The sequence below is a fragment of the Melanaphis sacchari genome, unplaced genomic scaffold (genome assembly GCF_002803265.2).
Source record: "Melanaphis sacchari strain LSU unplaced genomic scaffold, SCAv2.0 Contig247_pilon_pilon, whole genome shotgun sequence".
NCBI lineage: Eukaryota > Metazoa > Arthropoda > Insecta > Hemiptera > Aphididae > Melanaphis > Melanaphis sacchari.
Genome location: NW_020271122.1, coordinates 128,874 through 148,467, shown reverse-complemented (window position 1 = coordinate 148,467; position 19,594 = coordinate 128,874). Strand labels below are relative to the sequence as shown.

Genomic DNA, 19,594 nt, shown 5'->3' with positions numbered 1-19,594 from the left:
TAGGTACTTATTTAAACATCTGAACATGCTCACTCCCTTTTTTTCTTCAATAATAAAAATTACAATTATGTATTCAATATATAATTTTCAAAAATTTTGAAATAATATTCTGAAAGATTATATATTTAATTTTTTTTAATTTCTTTATACTACTTGAAGTGGAAATACAAACTTCTGTTTTTTTCAAATGATAACTTCTTTTTTAGAAAATTATTTTTCTTAAAATGTTGAGTATCAAAATCAAAATTCGAACGACTAGTTTTTGAGCTAATTAACTTTGTATATGTACTAATAATATTGGTTCATGATTATGGGTTTAAATAATCAGGGCTATGATGATTTAAAAATATTAGTAATTTATATTAATATGTCAATATTTAAAATTTATGAAAAAAACGGTCTAAGTATATTAAATACTAGATCTAATATTACATCAACCTATTTTACATTTTTATAAAACCATTTTGTAGGATTATTATTTTTAGTATTAAACATTTTATTAATTGAAAAATTACTCGTTCAAATTTTGAATTAGGTACATCAACGTTTTCTTTAAATTATATCCACTTAGCAATTTAGAGAACCATTTCCTACATTTGAAGCATTTTTATTTGGTACAACTCCAAAAATGATAGAAAAAATCTCGCTTATATAGTACCTATATAAATTATTATAATATTATTAAGTATAATGTATGCACTGCAGCTACTATTTATTATTTATTGTAAGTCTCTATACGCGATCTCACGTAAAATTTATGTCGTAAAAAAGGAAATACGTTCAAAATAATATGTAGGATTCATATATGCGTGCGTTGAGACTATGATTTTATGTCATAATAACAATAATATTATATTTATGAAACATGTTATGTGAAATATTTGAAAAACGATCTACACGCGCGCGCAATTTTACTTACGCTGTATTATGCGTACTACAGAGCCAAGTGGAAACCAGTCCTAGCTTTTATACCCGACACCGGTAGAATTTTTTTCAATCTATAAGTAAAGATACCTGTTGTTATACATACAATATTTGATATCGTGTTAAGGAGACTTTGGTTGTATAAATGATGTTACTACTATTTTGTTTTATTTACTGGAGTATGTACAGTGTACACCTGTGAGTACGTTGCACACATAGAGTTATACGATTCGTTATTAATGGTAATAATAATACTTCTTACTATATTATGTATCATAACTACCTTAACTATTAAATACAAATGGTAAAATAATATAATTACAGTATAGGTACAGGTTATATTTCTTTGTATTATTTTCAGTTAAATACAATAATACATGTTGGTATATTAGGCACGCAACTGTATATCATATACTATATTATTATATGCTGGTATTTGACGTTTAACATTAATGCGTAGCAAACGATTTGTTTTTGAGAATGAAGCACAAATACTATATCCGACGATACACTGTATATCTATACATATTTTATATATAGAATAATTCATTTAGTATTTTAATCTACATTCTTTTTCTTTGATAATTAATTAATTCAAAATTTAGTTTATGAAATTTTTAAGTATACCAAAAGACTATATTATTGTCAATTACTTACAATTTTATACTGTTTTGGAAGTGTCTTGTAGTATTTCTTTTTTTTAAATATTCTATACCTACTATGAATTGTTCAATATATACAATATACATATTACATATATACATATATCTTTAAATTTTTGATGTACCACCAATCTAAATCAAATTTCAAACAAATATTTTATGAGTTATTAAGATGTATAAACTAAAAATAATAGTTTTTAAAAATGGTTTTGTAAAAATATAAACAGATGTAATATATTATTAGATAGGTATAGTATTAATTATTATTAAAACAATTTTCACAAATTATAAAAATATGTTGACGAATTAGTATTAATTAATACAATTTCTAAGTCATCATATCCCTCATATGATCATTATCATAGTTATAATCTTTAATACACAAGTTTAAATAACTCAAAAACGAATCATTTAATTTTTGATTTGCATCATATGCATCAATGGTTTTATGTCGCCGGTCTATAAATATACTGAGAAAAGGGTGATTCTCATTTTAAAAAAGAAATTGGTATTGCCGTTTAAATAGTATGAACACAATTTTAGTATTTGAAAATATAGTCCTTATTAAGTATATTTGAAAATGCTAAAATGAGAATTTGAATAAACTCATTATTAAAGGAAAATGGATGTGAGTATACTAGTTGAATCATCTTGTAAATTACACATCGCGAGCAATAACTGAAAAAAAATTTGTAAGACATAATAAATTCTCCGCAAAACTCTTTAATAACCAATCTATATATTACAAAACGCTCACTAAATGCGTTAAAATAACTTTTAACGTGGGTATAATCACGGTCACCCCTAATTTTGTGGCTTATATCGTAGCCCAAGCACCCGAATATTATGAAATTAAAAAAATAGTCTGAGTTTTTGATCGATTTGCTTATTAGTAATAGGCTATAATTGTTTTTTAGTTTTGAAATTATATTGTATATTTGCATATTTACCTGCAATTCTATATATATATATATATACACAATAAAAGAAAAAAAAAATTTGGAACGATAAAACTAAATATATAAACACATATTATTATTATATTATAGGCTCAACGGCTGGTAATATAAAGCGTGCGTGCGTGCGTAAGTTACGCACGTTTCGTATTGTCAAAAATAAAAAATAAAAATACCGTGTGTGCGAGGTACTCTTACAATTGTTACATATTATTTATTATACACTATACATATATATATATATTATATGAAGACAAAATGGAAATGCTTATAAGCACTCACACTTGTTCATTTCACCCTGTTGCAGCTAATGTACCTATTTATTTAATACAACACACACACACACACACGACTGAATACCTATTACGCGTATAAATATGTGTATGTGTGTGTGTGTTCACTTATTATTTGACGCGTACCTAATAGAAGGGTTCCAAAGTCTCGACCTTATACGGAGTGAAGGCGTGTAAAGTGAGTCACACAATTGCGTCCACTGTATGTCCCGCCGACGTGAACCAACATAAATGGAATTATTATATATGTATACATAATATTATATTGTATTACGTCTTCGTTCGTCGCCGTCAGACCATTATTTATTTTACTCTTTTTTTTTTCATTCTTTTAAAACGATTCTTTTATTTGAGTCGGGTTTTTCGACTGTATGTTCTCTGTGAGTATGTAAATGATGACGACACGTCGACCTACACATCATATGCACACACACACACATATATGCATACGCTCGGGGGCGAACACTGTCTGAAATGACAGCCTTCCCTCTCCGTATTTTTTTTTCTTTTGCTAGTACTTACGCCGAAAACGAGAAAAGTAAAAAGTATACAATACAATAAGTATGAAAAAAAATAAGAAGAAAACCCTTCATGGAAATACGCATCACGATAAAATATTTTTGCAAATCATGTGTCGTCAGTCTAGTAGAATTATAATTAGGTATAAAGGGTCCTATATGTGTAGAATTAAAAACGAATAAAAATTGTACACGTTATAAGATGAAAAAAATAATGATAATAATCGTTGTGTATTATTAATCCCTATAAATCATGATGTGTCCGACATTTTTAAAACCCTCTTTGCCATACATTATTCGCACAATGATGTTTCTCACGCAGCGCATTGTAATGCGAATTTTTTTTTTAATGTTACCAACAAAGCACCGCATAAAGAAGTTTCAATTTCACATAGAGTGTTATGACCTACAGAATTCAAACGTTTATTGTTTACAGTGTACACATACTTTTAAAATTATAAATCATGATATAATTTTAAGTGATTATAAAAATAATAATATCGAAACATTTGAACAATAATCATTACAATTATTAATTACCTAGATTTCGGTAATATTACCAAAATATACACCCATTTTGTTGACCATTATTATAATAGACGTTTTCACGTTTAAAATGCAAATAGTTATTAATTATTTTTATTTATGGTAAAAATGATCGATGTTCAAAAGAATTTGTCAGGTTCGTATATTTTTATGATATAAGCTTATATATATACTTGAAGCGAATACAAGTCTTATCAGCCATTGAATAATTGTTGGTATTTAATATATTTAGATTTAACTATAATCAATATTCAATATTGTAATAAGTAACAAAGGATAATATTCTATTCACAATAAATAAATAAATAAATAAATAAATTGAGTATCAAATCATTTATTAAATATGTAAGTTAAAATAAAAAATAAGAATAGATACAAAAACGTAATATATGTATAATGAAACAAAGTTTTTATAAATGGAATATAGAACATAATATGATTATAAAATTATTTCAATTAAACACAAAGCATCCATGTATTACAAGTAGGAAAATTAAAACTGAAAAAATATAGCATTTACAAAAGTGGCACACAGTAAATTATAACATGGTCGAAGAAATGGTTAATGAGATTTCACAATACGTATGTACGTAAATATAAGCTTATTTACTTCACTCTTAATGTACCTATTGACTATTGTTTACTTGGAAATCAGTATTCATTCGTATAACCGAAAATCAAATGACCGTTAAGTTCATAATGTCATCACAATAATATTATGTATGAGACGTTGTTTAATATGCTGGTATTTAAAGTAACTACAGCATGAGAATTTGAATTTTCTGTTTCTATTATTACTTAAATCAATATAAAAAAAAAATTATTAAACGTAGACGTATTCGATAATAAAAATTAGTTATGAGCTTAAAGATATATTTTTAGTTTTTAAAATACATATCATATATTAACATTATTAATATGCGTCGTACAAGACAATATAGCATTAAATTAAATAAATATTATTTAAAATAAGTCTATATATATTATATAGGTATGTCATTAGCTTTCAATTTTAGAGATCGTAGAATAATATTATTTTGTAATTGGTTGAACAATGCACTAAATTATTATTTTTTAGTTTGTAAAATCACACTATAATGTTGGTAAATGTTAATACATTTTGTTTTTTTAATTGCAATTGTTTAATAACTTCCTTCATATTTTCTTTCAACTGATAATAACTTACTTTATTCTATTATTTTATCAGAAACGTAATTAGTAATTATTAATATCAATTTTTAATTCAAGATGGTTGTCGTTACCAGCAATCAGCATATATATATATATATATATATACGATAATATTATATGCTTTTATATTTACATTATTTAGTAAATTAGAATACGCCTAAATAGTACTAATTAATATGTATTTTTATTGCTTATATTAATTTAAAATACTCGTCCGGAATCACACACTTGTACACACGCACGAGATAAAGAGAGTGCACAAATGTGTAACAATATAATAACATCAATGGTAATGTAACACTAAAATAAAATAATACTACAATAATGGTTAATTATAAAAAACGCCATCAAAATAAATATTTTTTAAGGACAAGTACTTAGAACAAAGCTATTTAAAAATGAATGTATTAATTGTTTCGTGTCTAGTTAATAAATCATAAATGATATTTATGTATTTATTTATCTTAAAGTGTATACATAATATTATTGTACCTACAGGTAACAATATTTTCCTAATTTATAATTTATTGTGAAGTATGATTTTGCAATATTATTACTTACTGAATTTTAAATTCGTAATTATTACAATTTATAATTAAGTGTATTTTACAGTTTATCTATTTTGAATTGTTATGGAAAAAAACAATAATTTTTCTAGTATTATTGAATTATTATTAAAATATAAATAAACATAATAAAATGTTTACCATCAAAACTCAAACCTTCCTATTTTTTTTATTCAAATGTAATTAAATAGTCAGTGGAGGTGTACCTTCACTTTAAACATCTAACATTTTATCAAGTAAATGGTATGGTATAAATAGTACAGAGTTCAAAATAATACTAGTTTAGGTATTAAAGTTTCTTTAACTTATAATGTTTAGAACCGCTATAATGGTGGAATTTTAAATGTAAGTATCTACAAGATTACGCACATATTAATGATCTTTAACAAATTATTGGCGTGCTTGTATTTACTTAACCGTAAAGTTTTTCGCACTCTTGCTTACATTAATTAGTTTGAATAAATGCGTGAACAAATTATAGTTTTGAGAATGTTCATTTTAATATAATGATTATAATGGTCTTTTCTTAAGATTTGCAATTTAGATCGAATATTATAAAAACAATTGCTTTAAAGCTGTTAAAGGATTTGATAACATCAGTTTTAAGAAATTCAATATAGACAATTTACTAGTGAATTTATATGTGACTAGGTATTATTAAATGTGAAAAACACAATTTGACAAGAGTTTAATTAATATTATTTATATTTTTTTATTTGAATAATAGTATCTTCAACTTTTATCTATGATATATCTCTTTTATACCAAAAAATATTTTTGAACGAATAAAGTCTAATACCTCTACATAGATAATAACTAACAAGTGTATAAGTAAAAAAGTTAATAATTACGACGGACTGGAGCATTAATGGAAGCCAAATTAAAGTTTATTTTCCCGGTCCCTCACTTTGAAATTTTGGAATGAAACTAGTGTCAAACATTTGTACTTCGTTTGTTATCAACATTATAAGTTACACACTCTACTTACTTACTAAATAACGCTCTAAAGCAATAGGTTATACGTTTAAAATAATTACAATTTAGTAATATTTTCGATACATATACATGTTATTAATGCTAGCGACTAACCTATAACTATAGAAAAACAATTTTCATTTTCAACTCGTATTTCAGCATATCTTAAAATCCAGTTAATATTTAATACTAGGTAGAGAGATTCCATGTATAATCAAAATAATACATAGGTTGTCTACCTAGTTTTGCTTGTAGTTTCTCATAAAGAATCTGAACTTTACGCATTGGCGTATGGTCACTGTTATTATTATTACTATAATTATTCAATGAATATAGAAAGAAGTCATATTTATCTAAAATTATTCAATATTTATCGTATATATAATATGTATAAAATAAACAATAATAATATATAATGTGCATTTGATATTATGATGGTGCAAAATAATCGTATACTTATCAATTTTTATTTAAAACTTCTGTCTTTCATTTCTCCTTTATTTAATCATATCAATTTAACTTACAAACAGCAAAAAATGGTATTAAATATAAATTGTACTTAACAACTTGTATCGAAAATGCTTTCACCAATAATAAAAATTTGAAACTATAGGCAGATGTTCCCCACCTTTTTTAATTCGTGGTACCTTAGGGTATATTCGAAAAAATCTAGAGACATCTTATAGTAGTATTTAGTATATTATATTTTATATTTTAAAAATTTGGTTTTTTTTTTAGCTAGATATAACCAAACATATTATACATATTACACACAAAAAATTATTATTTAATCCATTAAACACATACACTTAATCTTTTATAAAATCATATTTTTCATAAATATCATGAAAAATATGTATCATTGCTTTATATTTGAAATAATTTCACGAAACTTCCAATTCAAGTTCTTGGCACTATGATTAAGACTCTGTCTTAAGGTTTAAAAGGTTTTTTGAATTTATTCTCTACCCGTTAAGTATGTAGGAATGTACCTTATAAATTAATAAGTAAAAGGTAACTAATAACTATTATACGTTTTACTCTACAGGCTCATCGATGTTTTAAAATCACAACACGTTTATAAAAACAATGACCATGATAAAATAATGCATTATTATTATCATTATTTTTTTTTTTTATTTTTATAATATAGAAAAAGACATTATATTTTAATATCAATTGTTATATTGACTCCGGATATCCGGATATTCACAATCCCTCAATCATAAGTTTTTTCTTTATTTACATATTATAATATTGTGTTGATATTGTCTAAATAGTTGTATAATAATAGTAAAACGGATCACATAGATCCCCAAAAACGGCTTATTATACATAAGTAGTTCGTTCTATGTATAAGTGTTATTATTTATTAATATACTGTTCTTCTTACCCAAAATTATCCACGGTTTTAGTCATCCAGACTTGTTATTCATTCATAAAACCCGTCGTTGACGATTTTGGGTCGTTCAACTGTATTATTCAATATTATAAATTATTATAATACGCTGTTGTAGGTAAATGGATGACGGTGAGTAAATTGGTCATGGAAATTTAGAGGATCACGTATTTGGTACTTTTTCTTTTATTGAAAAAAAAAAAAATATTATAGTAAATTCGATACTTAACCCCGTATTGATACTTTCATAAATATTATGGAATTGTAGGTATTTTTTATTTAGGGTCTTAAAAATTGTCTATTTATAAATACGTAGGTACGATCGATAATTAATAATATGTAAAAATATTATATACGGATGTATTATACTATAACATGAATAATTATTGCTGTTATTTATTATAGGTAATTAATTTTGATACCTATTTAACTATATTTAAAAATGTGCCATAAAACATTATATCGTGGAATACTCAAGTATTTAATAATTTAGTTCCTATTAAAAATATTTATTCTAAACCAATATTTTTAATTTTTTTTTGTATTTAACAATATTAAAACCGACACATATTATATTTACCAATAAATTATGTAAACTAGCTGTATATTTTGTTTTCACATTTTTTTTTTTTTTTTGGAAAATCTGCATCTGGTACTAGACAATACATATAGTTAATCATATTATTATTCGTATAACTTTCATATATTTACTTTGTAATTTTCATATGATTGAAAATTGTACATAGAAAGAAATTTAAAAATAACTTAAGTAAATTACAAAAAAAAAAAAAATATAGAAAAACACAACTATTTTTTTAACAAAATATTTACAATTTTCAGGTAAACCAGTAAGAATTGTTTTTTTTTTCAATTCAATTATTTATCATTAATATAACATAATAGGTAAATCTACTGGCTTGATTCTAGTTGAGCGAAACGAGAAGAGTACCCATTAACATTATTCACTATATCCTGTCCATAACTACTTTATTATTATTATTGTTTAATTTGATATTGTTATTCATGATTTCGTATAAGAGCATTTTATAAAACCTAATTAACTATTCGATACAGAAGAAAAAATAGCTGTACATTACGCTTATCTATGACTATTACTAAATTAAATCTAAAGTATTTAGAATGAATAAATTGTCTTTAATTTTATATGATAGAATATAGATACATAATTTTTACTTAAAATAACTGTATATGTGTAAGACATTTGTAAAAAAAAATTAATTGGTTTTTCAAGCTTTAAAATTCTAATATTATATACCAAAATTTTTTGAATATTAAAAAATTGTGTAGTATAAGAAAATATTTAATTAATTTGCAAGTATATGGATGAAATCTGGCGTGTATAGGTTACAGTTGAATTAGAAATCTAAGTATAAAATTTAAAATAAATAAATAATATTTTTGATCATAAAACATATTATAATGTAAAGAGTTTAAGAAAATAATGGTAGATATGTAAACATCTATTTAATACAATAATTACAATAATAATTTTAATATAATGGAGTGAGACCATCAATTGGATCAAAATTAAAACACTATCAAGTGATGATTCCAATACAATTATTTATAGATATTTAATAAATAAATAAATTTAAAGTCACTTACAGAAATAGCAATGTTACTGCATGAGCTAGAATATTTTAATCAATTGGCATCCATTTGCGTTTAATTAAAAATTAGACATTCTCGTGTGTGACTAACGCTACGGATAATCGAACACATTGGTACATCACCCAGGAATGAACCAAATATCTTTTTCTTAGCTTCGATAGCAATCTTAAACAAATCATTCGTGTTAGAACGAGTTCCAAGCGAAATAAACACAATTAAAATAACATCAACAAGCATGCTTCGTTATTATAAGACAAGAATCAAATGCCATGTTATCATGAATATCCTTTTAATAGGTAGTTAGTAGGTACTTATATAGGAATATATAGGTGTATGTACATATCGTATTGAAATACTCTTACAAAACAAGTCTGTTTTAATTATTTATTTTTAACATGTCGAGTTGTACACTTGTAGGTATTATTTAATCATATGAGCACATACAACTAATCATAAAATAATTAAAATCTGGATTACTAACCAGAGATTTCTGCTACTAAACTAGTTGGGCAATCATATTTTTTAAATACTAAAAAAATGTATACAAATGCTCTTTGAAATCGGGTATCCTCAATCTACTGCAGAATTAGATTCCGTATCGGTCAAACGAATCATGGGTTGCAATTACTAAGGGAAAATAATGAAATTTATAAGAATTTAAGGAACTAATTAATTCATCAATAAAAATATACTTTAATATAATACTATATTAGTATAGACACCTACTAACTATATATTATACATATCGTAATACTATGAAGGTCACGGGAAATCGGTACAACGACACTAAGCGCGCATCTAGTGGAAATCTTCTGACCAGCGACATCGACCGTAGGTACTGTATATTATGTATATGGAAATTGTATAGTCGACAACATACATTATCTATTCAGTTTTTCCTTAGGTTTTCCATCGAGCCGTGATCGTCTAGTGGTTAGGACCTTGCGTTGTGGCCGCAATAACCCAGGTTCGAATCCTGGTCACGGCACAAAATCTTTTTGCAGAAAATCGCGAAAAACCGACAAGGAAAAACCATGGACCACAAGATCTCATGGTGGGAACAACAATAACAATAAAACATTATCATCGTAACTGAGCAGTGGGAAACGTATATTGGTTCACGTATTCCATTCTTCGCCGAAGACATGGTTGTGGAATTGTGCTGACGTACAATACATTTTTTTATTGACTATAAATCGCTATTTATTACTCTAAATTCTAAAAAAAGTAGACACATATACGTAAGTATGTGTGTTTTTTTTGTCACACTACAATTATTTATTTTTGATTTCCTCATTACAATTTCAATACTGTACATTATAGAAAGACTATATACCATATGACATATACCTATCTATACAATACCATCGTGATAATAATAGAGCTAAACATATGATTGTAATTAAAATTCACTAAAATTTTCAGAAAAAACTGAACATGGTTAAAAAATAAGTTCAATTTTTATATTTTGCTCAGTAAAATATTACTTTATACCTGATTTTTGAGTTCATACATATTTATATATCAATAATAACAATCAGTGAGAATTGAAGTCTCTAGAAAAATACTATTAAAGAAATTGCTTTTGTTAGTTCCATAATTTATTTCTCAATTATTTTCAGTAGCTTTTAAATCTTATCCAGATTAGCTAGATTTACTAGGTAGTAAAAAAACCTGACTACCCGTCTGAAAAATAGCGGCTTAAAAAACCCATTACAAAACCTTAACATTCCATGCTCCACTTACAGAATCTAAAATATGTTAAGAGAGTTTGTAAAAAAGTTCAGAGTTCCTATAATAGAGATAATACGCCTTGTTAATTTTTAATTAGTAACCGGTATCCTACTTTGTGTCGTAAATAGGAATGCTATAATTGTTATGTATATATAAAAAAAAAAATGATATTCACTTAACAATGAATTGAGATAGCGTTTTTTATAAAATATAAATAAATTGTTATAAATATTATAATTATTATCATGTTATATTTTTATGCATTACAAGGATCAATAACATAGGTAATACACTATTATCATATTCATATATACGTTAAAGTGAGTACATAATTTGCATTGTTCTTACCAACAGCCGTTATTAGGTAAGACTATCATATTTTAATATACGTAAACCTATATTTAAGATCATATATATTTTTCACTTAAAAAGATGTATACTAAATTGTACCATTTATAATGTACATAGTTTTCAAGGCATTAATTTGCATATCGCCCTGTGTATATTAAATTGCACATTTTGTCATTTTTAAGTGCATGCTTGCATAAAAAGCGCTGAGAGTTCATAGACCTCATTTATTACTACTCGTTTGTAATAATTTATATAAAAAAAAAAAAATAAATCTATTAAAAAATAATGATAAAAATGCGTTAATGTATGTATATTGTAGGTACCTATATGATATTATTAAATGACAGGTTTATGATAATATCATTTTCATTTATATTTATTTTAAAATTTTATGACGAGTTTTATTTTTTAAATTATTATTTTATTTTTGATGTATTATGACTTATGAGATTAATTATTGAGTAAAATAAAAATGATTTATATTCACTTTTAAAACTGTAAGATATTTTTGAACAAAAAATCATTTCATTTGATCTTATTATTTTGAACAATTTATAATTATAAATTTGACAACGTTAAGGCCTATTTAAAACGGTCATTGAATTGCATTTGACGGATTCTCTCATTATTTGACAAATATGATACGTGATTGTATTCCCAAAGATAAATCGTTGAAGATTGGATTCTAATCTTTTAATCACTAAGTTGTACCTAGGTACATAAGCATAATATCTACGCAATATTTAAATTTTGAAAATGTACAAAATCTATTGAAATTCTTAGGCCTAACCCTATAAAAATATGCATAATTTGTTTAACTTATACAATATATATGCTTGTTTAATATAAATATAAATGATAAATACCGGTTTCTTACGACTATTATGAATTATAATTTTTTTATTTCTGTATACTATTACCATATATTATATACATATAGTAATATATTGTATTGTGATCAAACAGCAATAAGAAGCTATACTAACTTCTTCGTAAAATCAGCGTAATAAATATTTATATACTAAATATACTATAATATGCATAACAATATAAAATCAACTATGTTATTTCCATATAGGTAGGCGTAGCCTGCAGTTACCAATAAAGTGATCAAAGAAATTTTAAATTTGCAAGGTATATCTATTTTTGTGAGTTTTTAAAACTTATAAGCTTACTCAAATCGACTTTTTCAAGTTTATCAATCAAATTGTAACTATATCCCTTAATGATAATATGTGTATGTCCGTCAATCATAATTCACGATAATATTGTATACACAGATAGGCTTACAGTTATACAATATTATGTTATATGAGTATGATATATTATATTATTTAGTCTTAAATTGAATGTAAGTTAGCACAAATTACTAAAAAAATACCTATTCAGATAAAAATTTATTAAAATTTAATTTTCCTCGAAAGCTTAAAAGTTGAAAAAGATTATAGTTCATAATTTATATTATTAACAATAATATTTGTCTGTGTTATATTGATTTATCATTTATCTTAAAACGACAAAATACTAATTCGTGGTAAGCGTACCTATATTTTATTTATAGTAAATATTAATAGTACGTACGTATACATTATGATTAATGATTAAATAAATATAAGATAAATTATACTAGGGTAGGTAGTATATTATAATATTTTATAACTATTCACAAAATGCACGTTCAAGCACAAAAAAAATATATTTAAACAATTTATTATTGAATATAGATACTTAAATACCTGGTACTAACCAATAAATAGATATTATAATTAATTTATCGTCCTTCATTAATTATCAGTTTTTATTTATTTTTACTGATATTATAGGTAAGAGCAGATTAATTCCACTTAGTAAGAAGTAATAATTTAATAAGTAATAACTGTAATATCTACTTATGAGAGGTAATAAGGTACCTATATGAGTAATGAATAATAATAAAAATCAAAATTGACACAATATTATTAAATTTTTTATATTGGTAATTAGGTAGTGTTTAATTCCAGTTAAATTTTTCTTTTTTTTTTTTTTCAAAAAGCTTTGCCTTGTTACTTCAACTTTTCTATTCGTTTATCTATTTATCTTTTCATTTCTTCTTATAACTGTTATTTATGAAGATCACGATTATTTTAATGTCCTTTTAACGTATGATGATATTTTCTATGTCGATTAAAACAATTAATAATTTACATTACTTCCTGTATAACAATATCTATTTACTTATAATATTTATTAGTTGTTATATGCCTAGTATGATTGTACATTTGTGCGTTCCGTTAAAATTATTTTACTGTAATGATCACCATGCCGCCGACAGCGCGCTCCTTAAATATCCCGATTACGGGACATATTTCCACCCGGCCGTGATCGTCTAGTGGTTAGGACCTTGCGTTGTGGCCGCAATAACCCAGGTTCGAATCCTGGTCACGGCACAGAATCTTTTTGCAGAAAATCCCGGAAAAATAAATGGAAATTATTATTGAACTCGTATTATACACCGCCACATCGGCTTCGTTACTACCAAAATACCATTGTTGCAGCATTACGGTTTTTCCGACAGTCACGCTGCTCGTTTTTCACGTACACGTATAAAATAGTTAACTGCCACAAAACTATTATAATACTCGTACATTCTTATAATTGTGTATATTAAATTATTTCTACAGTCGATAACAGCTTTAATTGATTTTTTTTTTTTTATATAGGTACTGTATTCAATTAGCACGTAGATAAGATGTAAAACGTTTTGATTGCTATTTTTCAACGATTACCTAAGACTTGCTCGGAAAAAAAATATATGTATATAAATAATTACTAAAAAAAAACTTATTATCATAATAAAAATAAAACTACAAGTATAAATATCGTCCAAATCGTGCGTGATGAATTTAATTATCTCAATTTATATTATAAATAAATAATAATTTTATGAATCAAGTTAATTTGTTATTATAGATTAAAATATTATAATTTATAATAGAACTCAATAAGACTTCTATATTGAAATAAAACATTTGTTGTTACACACACATTTTTAAATTTTATCATTTAATATATTTTAAATTTAAATTTATATTATTATTATAATATTGACTCAAAAAAATAAAATAACAATTTGAGTATAATCAAATTGACTCCTGAATATATACGTAGTTGAAATAGTTGAATAATACACAATTTTTAAATTACTCATCTAAATATTATAGAAGTACGTCACAACTGCATATTGTTTCCATCTTACAAACATTAATTCGTCCAACTTGGCAAATTTGTGTTTAGCAAATTAATTTTGGTAATATTTAAAATTTAATATAATTCTAATTTGGCCTACTATAAAAATTTTAACGTAAAAACATTTTTATTTATTAAGTATCTGTTTTATCTAAATGAGTTATAAAAAATTTTAAATTGTAATATTTAAAATTTAAAAATTGCAAAAACTCATTAGAAACACTGTTAACTGATAATGCTTACACTATCAAGTAAAACAGTAGGTCACTTCATTATAATATTGAAATTTACTACATGTTTACTTATTCAAATTTGGTATGTTATTAAATGTATATAGTCTATTTTTACTATAAAAAATTACCATTAACTTATTAACAATAAAACTATTATACATTATGAATTTTGTAATTTTAAACAGGTATTTTAAAATACATTTGCAGTTTAGTAATTATATTAATATAGTTATAATTTGCAATGTTAAGTTAAATGATACATTTATAATCGATATTTAATAATATGTATGAAAATGTATTAAATTATTTTCTATAATATTTAAATATGTTTTATAGTATACTTTGATGAATTTTTTTTTTTATTTTTCAAAACTAATGAAAACATTTTATTAAAAATAATTAATTTTTTTGTTTCAGTTCAATATAAAGTGAATTGTGACGATGAATACATGACCGTCGATGTTAAGAAAACTGATGATATTAAAAGCATTTATTTGAACCAAATGAAATTTTATCCAGGTAATATAATATTTTTAACCTATTAAAAATAATAAAAGTTGAATTAATGTTAGGTACTTTAGTCTTAATACAATGTACAATATTTAATAAAGCTAATAAAAAAAAAGTTATAATTATAATAATAATAATAACAATAATTATTATCATTTTTATTTAATCTTCAAAAAGATGATAAATGTATTATTAATTATACATTTTAATATATATTATTTAAATCTTGTTGATGAGTTGCATTTTTTTTTTTTTTTTTTTGTGGACAGTATAGATCGCTCATGTATATAAATATGTTGATGGAACATGCGCGGTTAATGCACATTGCACACTGTACATTATACAGCAACTCATTATTATAGATTCATATTACGATAGTATTTTTTAATACAAAATTAACGTTCTTTAAGAATAAGCAAAAAAAAAAAAAAAATGAAAATTTGGTCTACCTTTTGTGACAAGCCATTAAAATACAGTGTATATAATAAATACTTTTTATACAATTTTTTAAACTTTATTTTCCAATTATTTTTTTATCATAATCAGAGCTTGCTTGCCAACCAGTTTTCGAAAAAAACCTCATTCAGTTTAAATTGTCTCTACGAGATGTGTTCAAATGCGGACTAACGAAAGTGACCAATCAAGGAACTGTAAGAGATAGGAACATTTCTTAAATTTTTTAAATATTCTACACGGAAAACTTGACTTTTCAGGGTACAGTTACGTACTATCATCAGATAGTCATAGAGAAAGACGGTAGCAACAACTATGAATACAAATCTTTCATAAATGTAAAGTGTTGGTTTTCCGGAAATAAAAATCACACAGTGGCCAAGAGAAACGTGCTACCAGCCGGATTTCAAGAGCCAGAGTAAGTTTATTGTTGTGTGTGCATGCGTACAAGTTCAGGATTCAATTGAAATCTTTAAATTATTGACAAATTAAAAAATACCATAGATTATACTTATGTATATTAATACTTTGATTAATTTTTAAAATATTAATTATTAGATGGAACGTATAATAATTAATAATAAATGTAGATACAATCGTTATAGTTCGCGGCTTTGATGCAAAACATAGACAATCTTCACTCTTCGGTATTGACCATTTTTTACCTATCTTGATTTACTTTTACTAATATTTATTATCAATATGATTGTTACTTTACAAAGAATTATTTTATTAAAAATTAACTAGATAAAGATCTATAGTAATAGTCTTCAAATTTTATATCACAATATTGTTTATTTTTCCCTTTTTTCGGTACAGTTAGTTTACGATTACGTTACCCGAGACTTGATCTCACCCGACCTGAAATTTAATGAATATAATATAATAAGAGTAGCTGTTGGTATACTAATATATTGCTTATAACTTATTGTTATCTGTTTTCAGTATAGATGTAGCCAGTTTCAAAAATATTTTCAAAATATTCAGTTGTCTGAGATACAACTAAATAAAGTTTCTAAATCGACAATAAAATTAATAACTAATGAATTACAAAGCAATACAATTTAAACGATAGACTTCGATGATTTACTATATACGATCGCACGTGCCCGCTGACGTGTGTAATTTATTTGTTCATATCTATTATTACGTTAATATATTGTATAGACTATAGAGTATAGTCAATCGAGCATGTTATTATATTATTCTCGAAGCGTATAATGTGGTTACCTATAGACTAGGGAGCTAGGCGAGTAAGTTATTTTAAAAAGTTATGAAAACTATCCTTATACCTACTAATAAATTTGTAATGATTGACTAATGACTAAAGATAATATTTAATCACATGAAAATAAAAAAAAAGATTAGCTATAAAAGTAGCAGTATCATTTTTAGGAGTATACAAGAATAGATACCTACTTTATTGACCCACGGTGTTTTAAAAAATATCGTGAATGTTTGATATATAACCAAAGATTTTTATATGGTTATTTGGAAGTATCTATACTCCCCATACATATATGCCCACCACTGGACATTGTGGATCGTTAATAATATAAAAATAATATATATTTATTTATTTTATTATTGTATGTATCGTATTTGATATGCGGTAAAAATCAAAGTAAATTATGTAGGTAATACTCTAATTGCCAATAGGTATAATAACTATTACTATACCTATATAAGCTGCAATTCCGACCATACCTGTTTGATCTTTATTCTCCTCTTGCAATATTAAATGGTAGCACAGTTGTCTACAGCAACTCGTTTTCGATTTCATCGAGTGTATTAATATTATGTATTATTAAACAAAATAAATTATAAAAGTTTAAATTATAATATAACCACAGTAATTATCCATTAATATTTCTATGGGATGACGGTGAGAGAGAAGTAATTAATAAATTGTCAATTTAATTTACAATTTTTTATTTTAAAATAGATGTAACTATACCATAAAAAAATTGAAAACTTTATAAAATATAAGTATGATAATAACCTTCTAAAATATGATTTGGAACTTATTACTGAAAATCTGAATATTTCATTAAAATCTGAAGTTATTTGAATAAAACAGATTATTTATACCAATAATCTAATATTATACGCTATTATATAATCCCATATTTTAGTATTTTATTGTAATAATAATTACTATAATATTATTATGAATTCAAAATTTTTAATTACATGAATCAATGTTATTATCATTAAAGTTCGAAAGCAAATTAAAATATATTTTTAAGTCTTTTGATAAGTTGTCAAATTTAATTCATATAAAAATTAGATATTTTATTGAAAATATGGTTCTTAAATTGTTTTATGTTTGCTGTTACGGAAATTCGAACAATTATTACTATAATTTTCTAAGAGTATATAATGTATAGATACATAGGCGCATAGCCATTATTATATTATAGACTTAAATAATACATATAAATATTTGTGTGTATAATGTATATTATACTGGTTGTATAACCTGCAATTTCGCCGGGAAAAATTAAACATAAAATACAGTGCTATTTCGATGTATATCGGTTTTAATAATAACCGGCAATCGATATTCATTATTCATTACGATTAATTTACCGGGTATCGTATATAATATATTTTATGGCCAACTGCATTACAGGGACTTGGAGATAACTACTTCGTTGACGGAAAACGCGCCGATTCCCATGCTTAAGGTGGGCGTACGCCAGGGCGGTAGTATCGTGAACGGTGAACTCAACGTTAACCCGGGTACTCCGTTGCAAATGGAAATATATCTGGACAAAGATAGTGCCCCAATTTATGGATTGTTGGTAAGTTACATGCAAGTGACGGACACCAAAGCGCAAGAAGAAACTATCATATTCAATGGGTAAGTAGACATCAATTTGGAAAATACGTCAGTATGAAACTACAAATAATGGCAAATTTTAAAATCAGTTAAACCTCTAAATTTTTAGTATGGAAACACACTTACGGAAAATTGTGATTATAATTGTAGTTTTGAAAAATAAATACAAGTTAAACAATTTAAAGTAATCGTTTAGATAGAAAATCGTTTTTTTATTTTTCATTTTCGAATAGATCCTAAGCTAAATTATTTATTTCATATTTTATCAACCCTGATTTACAAGACATAATAATTCATTTAAACAATAAATTTCTATTTTGTGCGTTCTAATTATTTGTTTCACTATACTAAAGTAAAAATATCAAATTTAAATTATTTGTTGGTACTTAAAAATTTGAAATTTTAAAGATGTGATATTAAAATATACCACCGATACAAGTTACAAAATATATCAAGTCCAGTAAATGTAATAATTATACCAAATATTTATAAAAAATAAAAATATGTTATTTTGTGTACTCGTAATATTTATAATATATGATATTGTAAGAGTTGAATACAGCGTCTTCGATCGATCTGCA

At 24.8% G+C, this 19,594-nt stretch overlaps 1 protein-coding gene and 2 non-coding genes across 3 annotated transcripts in view; all 3 read left to right on the top strand.

Annotated features, from left to right (window-relative positions):
* Positions 1 to 19,594, top strand: part of LOC112594913 — a 58,321-nt gene that overhangs the window by 33,642 nt on the left and 5,085 nt on the right. Inside the window, exons 2-5 of the mRNA XM_025339930.1 lie at positions 15,623 to 15,724; positions 16,262 to 16,365; positions 16,429 to 16,586; positions 18,804 to 19,034. Of these exons, the coding sequence (XP_025195715.1) occupies positions 15,623 to 15,724; positions 16,262 to 16,365; positions 16,429 to 16,586; positions 18,804 to 19,034 (595 nt within the window). The remainder of the gene's footprint in view (positions 1 to 15,622; positions 15,725 to 16,261; positions 16,366 to 16,428; positions 16,587 to 18,803; positions 19,035 to 19,594) is intronic.
* On the top strand, positions 10,579 to 10,650 carry Trnah-gug. The gene has a single exon. It is a non-coding gene; the product is annotated as a tRNA-His (tRNA).
* Trnah-gug lies at positions 14,102 to 14,173 on the top strand. The gene has a single exon. It is a non-coding gene; the product is annotated as a tRNA-His (tRNA).